The following is a 9508-nucleotide window of genomic DNA, read 5'->3' as shown; positions in this document are numbered from 1 at the left end:
ATTCTTTGTGTGTTTCTTGCCACTTCAATTTCAAGGTTGGTATTTTGTATCGTCAAATTGTATTCATGTTCCGAGCTAGGTTTATTTTTTCAAAATTACAGTAGTTTATTAGGCATGTTCAGTTCTCAGCACGGAAATTACCAGAACATTGTTCTTTTTTGGCGATGATGAAAATTTATTGTGTTAATTAGATAATTAAGCATACAAAGTAGCATTATTAGATCTTGGTGAGTAAGAAAAGAATAGGACAATTAAAGGAATAACTTACCCTTTATTTTAGAAAGAATTTGGTAAAATTCGCCTAATTAAAATACAGAAAAGAAAAATTGGCGATTCAAAAATAAAACATTTCTCTTATTATTGCCGCAATACTTGATTTGAACCGATTATTAAAAAGAATATTGTACATTAAAGATATACACATCTCAAAGTTAAATAAAAATCTACTCTTCCCATATACCCAATCTGGATTGTTATACTCTGACCAAGAATGAAAATTAATCATTTTTTTTTATTAATGTTTCATTGTAAATAAAATATCCATAGACTATATTGTGAAATAGTGAATTCATTACGTTACGTTGTTACATTGTATCTTTAGTTTGCTGAAATTTCTAGTGGAACGCCAATGGCAGGCTCTATAAACTTTGCATCTGGTAACTCTCTTGATAAAAGATCCTGCATTGGTAAACATTTCAAGACAAATCATTCACAGAAGATAAAGCCAAATCAAAAGTGTTACATAACCATAGTAATTAGCCAATTACAACTACCTCTAGAGAAACTTTAATGATACATTCTATACATAAGACCAATACCATCCCAAATCATTTGTAATGAACCGAGTCATTATGCCGTTGTTCTTACAGCAATACTTTCATTGGACAATTGGATGAAAAGTGAAAATTGTTTGTTTTACAATAGAAAAAATATTAAAAAATAAAAACATCATGTGCAATGCACACTCCCTTTAATAATTTAGTACAATCTTCACTTTTCACCAAAGAAATTCTTAAAATCTAATCTTTCTGTTTCATTTCATTTGCTGAATTTAATTTTGATACACTCTCAATGTTAAGTAATTTTACACATACATCCAATTACGTAACGTCACATTAGTAAAAATAACTATCTTTCACATTAATAGAGTGAAAGGTCATCCAAAAGAATAGACGTGATTGCATGACTTTACACTGTCAGTGTATCAAAATTAAACTCATCATTTGCTACCGATTGTATTAAGATACGTTGATCCAATGATATATAAAAGGTAATAGCGACATCCAAAATAAACGTAGTAACCTTTAGTAATAAAAAGTGGTATTTTGAATTGAATTTTAACTCCAAAAGAAACACCAAACTATTGTAAGAGGTTTAAGCCTCTATAATAGGGTCTATCATGTTCACTAGCTTTTTTATTTAAATAAAAAAATTCCCTATTTTAGAATTTAAATAAAAATAAGAAATTTACCAATTCGCGCATTTAGTGTCATTTTTGCTGCTAAAATGATACATTCCATTTTCGGTTTTTCAGTCTACGAAAATGGAGAAGGGAAAATGAATCAAAAAATTCCCTCCCATTTTCGGTTTTTCATTTTCGATTCTGATGCCTGCAAAAATGAATCGAAAAATTCCCTCCCATTTTTGGTTTTGATGGCTGCGAAAATGAACAAAAAATTCCCTTCAATTTTCTTTTTGGTGGCTGCGAAAATGGGAGGGAATTTTTTGTGCTTCATTTTCGTTGTCTATGCATGCAAAAATGGGGAGGCAAATTCTTTCACATATTCCCTGGGCAGCCACCAAAAACCTTTTCCAAGATAAATTGGTAAATAAAGAATTTTTCTTTTTTGAAAAAAGGGCCATGTCCCTATCCTGATTTTAACACCAACCATAATGATCAACCACAAGGCTACTTCTTTTCCAAGTAGTTTCCTCCTCCGTGGTCTCCAATATGTTATTGCTACTTACGTAAAGGAAGCAAATTCTTTTACATGCAAAACAAAAATGATACATTGAGCAAATTGTCAACAGAAACTGAAAGAAATCTAACCTTAAATGATTCTATTGTTCCTTCAGACTGAACTAAGCTTGCTAGTACTCCTTTGCTATCTAGGTCACCATTTTTCATTGGCACAATGAACCTATTAAACAAACGGAAAAGAATCGAAGTTGTGTAAATCGAAATAGGAAAATCCAATTGAACTTTCCCAAGAACAAAACTTGATCAGAACTCAAATATATCATTCCAAAAGAAACCAAACTACGCAGCTAAAGGAATTCTTGGATGATATTGTTAATTAATGAGTAACTACAAAAGTACAAATTGACTTAATCACTTGGATTATTACTTACTTGTACAAATTGACATTCAATTCAATTTATTTATTTATTAAATTCTGGTTCTATTCCTACTAACCAAAGTTATAATTTTGGTGATGTGTTCTCTTGACCTCTCCGTGGTTCTCTCTTTAAATACGAAAATTTTACCTGGCTTGCAGCAGCTTAGCAAGTTTCACAGCATCTTCTTGTCCTGAAACCAGGGTAAAATTCGGCAAAAGCTGCTTTATCACCGGCGTGATCACGATATCTACCTTTTCCTTCTCAACCAGATTTTGATTGTACACACAGTGAGGTTCATAGTAAAGAGACAATTGCCCCTGTGGAGATCTAACAATATACCTACATAACACATGGAGCAGAAAATGTTAAATTCTGTTAAAATTTGAACGAAAAGAAAGGGGAAAATAAGCTTAATGGTAACTAGTGGATCAATAGGCTCTAACAGGCCTATTAATCCACATTTTTTATTTGCTTTAATGAAATACAAAACTACTACGTGCACACCAACAATCAGCCACTATGTATTCATATATAAATACATGTATTGTTTAACTCATTTTCAATGTATATTTTGGATTTCAATAAATATTTTATAGGGATGGCTGATTTGGTATCTGATTTTTTGTGTATAGCTAGCATAGTTGAATTAAAAAGTATAAATGAAAAAATAAATTATTAAAATTTAGTGTTAAAACTATTGGTAGTTATTCTATACTATCTTCTTTGGTAGTAGAGAAGTAGAAAATTAGAGTAGTTATCTCTCAATGCCAGTGAAGGGGCACAATGGAACAAAAGCAATTGTAAGGTAGTTATTCTATCCGAATTCCGTTATTAGTAGGGACAACAACACATTTTTCTTGTATATACAACCAATTTTGGATTTATGCCAAGCAGATCTACCACTGAAGCGATATACCTATTAAGAAGGATGATGGAGAGGTATCGTAGTAATAAAAGGGATCTACACATGGTGTTTATTGATTTGGAAAAAGCGTATGATAGGGTACCAAGTGAGATCTTATGGAAGGTTTTAGAAAAGAGGAGAGTAAAGATCGCATATATTCGGGCAATTAAAGACATGTATGATGGGGCCACAACTAGTGTGAAGACTCAAGGTGGTGTGACAGAGGAATTCCCTATTGGTATAGGATTACACCAAGGATCATCCTTAAGTCCATATCTTTTCACATTAGTCTTGGAAGTACTCACAGAGCACATCCAAGAGCCTGTGCCATGGTGCATGCTTTTTGCCGATGATATCGTCCTTATGGGAGAGTCAAGGGAAGACCTAAATAAGAAGTTGGAGTTATGGAGATAAGCTCTAGAAGTGTATGGTCTGCGCATAAGCTGTAGCAAGACGGAATATATGGAATGTAAGTTCAGTCTGAGAAGGAAAAACTCCAATATAGAGGTAAAAATTGGAGAGAACATCCTACGAAAAGTTAAAAGTTTTAAGTATCTTGGGTGCATCATACAGGATAATGGAGAGATTGAACATGATGTAAATCATAGGATCCAAGCAGGTTGGTCAAAATGGCGGAGTGCATCTGGTTTTATATGCGACAAAAAAGTGCCTTTAAAATTTAAAGGTAAATTCTATCGCACCGCTATAAGACCGGCTATGCTGTATGGTACGGAGTGTAGGGCGGCTAAAGGGGAGCACGAACATAAGCTGAGTGTGGCAGAGATGAAGATGTTGAGATGGATGAGTGGTCATACGCGATTGGATAAAATAAGGAATGAAGATATAAGGGAGAGAGTTGGAGTAACACCCATTGTGAAAAAGATGGTTGAATCGCGTCTCAGGTGGTTTGGACATGTGAGAAGAAGACCGATAGAACATCCAGTCAGGAGGGTGGATGAGATGGAAGATGGACAAAGGGCGAAAGGCAGAGGAAGACCTAAGAAGACCATCCATGAGATGGTCAAACGAGATCTACATGTAAACGGTCTCTCTGTAGTGATACATGACAGAGCACAATGGCATCGTTTGATTCATGTAGCCGACCCCACTTAGTGGGACAAGGCTTTGTTGTTGTTGTTGTATACAACCAAATACATAAAAGCAAAAGCAACAACATAAAAACGTAAAAGAAGAAAAAATGCTCGAAAAATTTACAGTATTTACCCGTTCTCAGGGCGTTGCCAAGGAGGTCCAAGAACTGGTCCTGCTGTAGCCTTAATGCAGATGTTGGAACCATTCTTTGATTCAATAACAGAGCTCTCTCCAGGTTCAACATATGTAACCTGAAAATAGTTAAATTACATGGAAAGTTTAGTGGCAATGACTTGTCAACACTCAACTAAACATATGACACAAGGCTTTGTATATACTAATGGGTACAATTACGTTCTTAATATTGAAAGGATACAACGATAAGCATAATCGAACGCATTACAATAAACTACATGTATTTAACAGTTTAAAAGAATATATAACTGAATGCACCAAGACACTATTTTCTTTGTGTCATAATGCTAAAACTAGATTAGAGTACAAGTATATATTCATGTATAGAAGTTTGGGACGACAAATTCAGCAAGTATTTTAAGCATTGCGATTATCTTTTCCTGTCGAGAACAATGCTAGAGAGCAGAAAAAGATTAAGACAATTTTCGTGGTTTGTTGTTCTGCGACACCGAGCTATATGTTCCCAATACACACAATGTAGAGAAGAATCACTGATAAAACCTATACTTTACATGGGTTGCCACATAAAATCGGAAATTGGTATTTCCCGGCCATCCAATATGAGACTCATGCTTTAGGCATCAGTACGATAAAATTTGTATCTTTACTTCCCTCTTTCTTGTCGCCGTTTGCACATTTTATGATATGGATCAAGATCCTCTAAAGTGAGGAAGTTAGTAAAGTGGTAAAGTGAGGAACACATTTCATGGAAGTTACAAAATCAATGATGATTAACCATTCACCTTAACATTTTACCAACTTCCTCACTTTAGAAGATCCAAATTCTTATGATATAATGTTATCATGTTACATGCTCCTTTTTTCCTATGAATGATCCCAGAGCAGCACACTTTGTGGTGTGTTTCATATAAAAAAGAGACATAAAAAGGGAAAATCCTCATTCCATACTGACTATTTAGAGAAAGGATGCATGCATTGTCATCATCTGCTTTTTACAGTCTTTAATCATCACACAAACATTTTTGGACAAGTTTAAGAAATGTCCTCTGTCAAAGAACTTCCCTCCCTCCTTATACATGCAAGTATTTTACTCAGGAAACACGTATATACATACGAACCCCACGAAAAAATAATGTTAGGACTCACTACACCCATTGTAGCTGCTCTACCTCAAAGCCACTACGACTTCCTAATCCTCCCTTCAATTATTTTTAACTGAATAGCATAGCATTTACTCTTCATTTTAATTTTGATTTTTGAAAATCATGCTTCTTATTGAGTAGTACAATCTTGTTCTACAAAGAACTATGAGAAAAATGGGAAAAAAATATATTTTTCTACTATAAGCCAAAGATCCTGAACAGTCTCAGGATGCCAAAAGGTCAAAGAAGCACTTTTTTGCTAGTCATGTGAGTACCCAGAATAATATTCATTTGTTGTTTCAATAGATGTTGCTACTCATTTTCAGGAACTTATAAATTCACAGGAGATGACCACCATTCCAAGTATACCAATATAGACAGGTACTTGTGAAGTCCCAAAGCTAAACAGAAAAGCGGCGGAAATTGGGACAAAATTGACAAAATTTGTGAAAATTTGACTATCAAAATTATAATGTGGAAGTGTACAAAAGGTCTTTTAAAAGATATGCATTCCTCTGCTGAAGAAGGTATTCACAACATGAAGGAAATAAAAGAGGGAAATTGTTTAGATTTTAGAAAATAAGGAAGATAGAAACAGAAAGATATTTATTTAAAGGTGTAAGGTTCTAAATTCCAGTGCTTCCTCCACATTCCGAAGACGGAATGCTAAGCAACATTGATATAAAGATGTTTTACATTGCAGTACCTCAGAGCATAACAAATGGCTATAACAGTAAAGGTTCTCTTTCAAACCAATTTAAACCACCTCAGTATAATCATATAATTTACCAAGTAATATCATATCAATAAAAAGCCTCAAACCTGGTTTTATTTCCAACCAACCCATCTATATAGATTAGATATGCCAAGATGAAGCAACAGAAAGGTTTAAATTCAAACATACATGGTACAGTTTTAACTGAATGGAATACTTACTTACATTGTTGAACAGAGGATCAAGCAAAGTTTTGGCGTTAGGAGTTGCTATAACTCTAACATTTGGGAATTTCTGAGAGAAAGGGTTCAAGGTCTTCAAATGGCAATGATCATCAAGGCTTTGTGTAATGAGTAGGCAATCGATTTCAGGAAGATCACTGAGCTGCACTACAAAATTACATACACCAGTGAGAAGGAAGAAAAAGAAAGCACCATAACAAATGGGGAAGCAGTAAGTATTAAGTAACTATCATCCATCAAAAGATACCTGGAACTTCTTTAACACTTTCTTAGCAGCATCATATAGCCAAGGAATTCCAAAATCCAAGTTACCAACCAAAATTGGATCAACCAATATGTTAGCCCCACCAACATTCCACAGCCAACTATTTCCCTGAGAGCCAAACATCACCCATGTCAAAAGAAAGGGGGGGGGGGGTATGTAAGTGTAGATATAATGCGCGAAATACCATGCTGAGTGCAAACTCACACCCAGGAATAGATCTTCTCAATTTTTTCTCCTACATGGTGTTGTCAAGTGTGATCTCTTACCATACAAGATTCTTCTCTCACATATTTTCTCTTAGTCTCACGTAAAGTGTATCGTAAGAGATCATATTTGATAACACCACTTGAGAGCCATGCCCTTCACACCCCCCATCTACCCTTGGATGAGTTGAAACGCACTTCTGCACTTAGAGCACGTCTAATTCATGCTCTAAAAAATATTCAAAGCCACTTGTTTAAATTTATAAAGTTTAATACAAGTTACAGCAAAAGAGTAAAGACTAAATAAATCAAAGTGAAAGTGATTGTAGATACTCTTGGAGCACATAATAAGAATGCTATGTTGTATGCACTAGGATCATGAAAGTTGACATCACTGATTTTTTAGTTAACATTGTTAACTTTTTCAGCTAGAATTATTAGTAGTGTTTCCATAAAAATATTATAATATTCCCGGGCATATAAAAATTAACTAACATAGGAATGTTGATTCTCATATTTTGTAACATTCCAGCAATTTTTAATATTAATCCGTATGCCAAACATCATCAAATAGGATTTTTGGGAAAGCTATGCTAAAAAAATAGCATTCAAACGAAAGTGAAAAAATAATAAATAAATAAAACTTAAGGCAATTGAAGGGAAAGAACCATAAAGCCAACCTCCAAATATGTCAGTTTGAAGACCTCAGTCGCAGAAAAACTCGCCCCAACGGCGCTCCCCTCTGAAACAACAGCAGAAACAGTCCCACTCCACCTGCTAAATAAACCAAATTTATAATTCCTAATCTGAACTAAACAGAAACATTGAAATCATGGAAAAATGCTGTTTACAACTTTCTAATGCAAAACTATAATTACCTGAAAGAAGTTGAGGTCTTGAATGACCTAGAGGTAGAGGATCCAATATTTGGTACAAAACGAGTGGATGAGAAAACGGGGTACAAGAAGGGTGGTCTTGTTCTTGAGGATTGTTGATAACACGGTTTATTAAGAGTGAGTGAATTGCAGTGAAGCGTGGCCATGGTGGTTGATGATGGTCTTGAGAGCTTTTGAGAGTTCGTTGCCACTGTGAACCGCTTGTTATGTACATTCGTGTTTCGTCACGTGATGACATATGAACGTGAATGTGCCACATGTCGAACTATGACTCAAACATCACGGTGGTGGTGAGTTTTCTTACGTGGTCAACTCGAAATTCGGCTCGTCAACGTTGAAGACCACGGTAATTAAAGAGTGGTTCCTTAGTTTGTTGTATCCAGACGAAATTCACCCTTCAAGATATAATTGACAAACAAATTTTGAATAATTTTAAAATATGGTAAATATAATAAAAAATATAATATTTTTTGTAATAAAAATCATTATTTAAAGATATATAAAAAAATAAAACTTGATATCTGGAATTTTTTATTTAAAAAAATAGTCATTTAGAATAATTTTTTTAAAAAAAATTTACTTGACATAAAATTATTAAATTTAAAAAAGATTTTATTTTACTAATAATTTTTGAAAAAAAAACACTTCAAATTTGACTTTCAAAGTCTTTTTATGAATATATATTTAAAATCTTATGAGGTTAATTTTGTCAATAATATAAACTTTGTAATATGATTTTTGTAGTTTTCCTATCTTGCATCAAAATCATGAACACCTTGAATGAGAAAGATTAAGCTAGAGAAAGAGAAAATTTAACCATCATTTTCTAACACCATAAGCCACCATTGAACTGAAGAAACGAGGGGAGCAATAACGGCAACAGCAGCAGCTCGTGGAACTTGAGGAAGCCAACACCGAACTAAGAAAGAAGAGGAGAAAAGCTAGCTCAGATCCATTAGCCATCATCACCATCATTCTAGCACCTTAGAGAGGGAGTAAAGTTCACAGGAGATGAAGAGAAGCTTTAAGCTAGCCAAGCATACTACACACGTCTGACACAAAGACTCCAATTCTTAGCTCAATAAAAGTAGGCAAACATGTTAAAATGGTTTTTAGATGGTTGTAACGACTCAACTTTCAACTTTCAGCACGTCATTATCAAAGCTAGCAGCCAAGCAATTACTATTTAGTTGAATCCTAACACTCTAGACATTGTATTATACATGTAATAGTGTAATAGTAAGCTTGCCGCGCGTAACGTGCCATGAATCGTTATATCGTTGTAAAAAAGTAAACACAGGATGTAAAGCAATCATGGGTTAATAAAACGGAATATAAACAAAAAATAGATAATATACAGATAATGCCTCTAAGACCCAGTTAATCGCAGCACAGAAAGTCACATCATAGATACATAAGACTTCAAACGTATATATATATATATGTTCTGGAATCCGAGCTAGCTACATCACGACGTGCCACGAAAGACTGCATTGATCCTCCTCCTATATGTCTCCAAATCCGGATGAACTGGAAACCATGTCTGCCCTTAT

General features: G+C 34.3%; 1 protein-coding gene across 2 annotated transcripts; it reads right to left on the bottom strand.

Moving 5' to 3' along the window:
* Positions 1-491: 491 nt before the first annotated feature.
* On the bottom strand, positions 492-8332 carry LOC112802677 (uncharacterized). Of its 2 annotated transcripts, none has more exons than XM_025845997.2 (8): positions 7938-8332; positions 7740-7833; positions 6839-6964; positions 6575-6733; positions 4469-4587; positions 2488-2679; positions 2051-2141; positions 492-678 (listed from the first exon to the last, which is right to left on the bottom strand). In XM_025845997.2, the coding sequence occupies exons 1-8, from the start codon at positions 8099-8101 to the stop codon at positions 598-600; spliced, it is 1026 nt and encodes a 341-aa protein (XP_025701782.1). In that variant the 5' UTR covers positions 8102-8332; the 3' UTR covers positions 492-597. The 2 variants fall into 2 exon arrangements, with proteins under 2 accessions (XP_025701782.1, XP_025701781.1); XM_025845996.3 differs by having other exon boundaries at positions 7740-7836; positions 7938-8277.
* Between the last annotated feature and the right edge of the window lie 1176 nt (positions 8333-9508).

The sequence above is a fragment of the Arachis hypogaea genome, chromosome 5 (genome assembly GCF_003086295.3).
Source record: "Arachis hypogaea cultivar Tifrunner chromosome 5, arahy.Tifrunner.gnm2.J5K5, whole genome shotgun sequence".
Lineage (NCBI taxonomy): Eukaryota > Viridiplantae > Streptophyta > Magnoliopsida > Fabales > Fabaceae > Arachis > Arachis hypogaea.
Note: the sequence above shows the minus strand (reverse complement) of the source record. Positions and strands in the feature narration are given on the sequence as shown.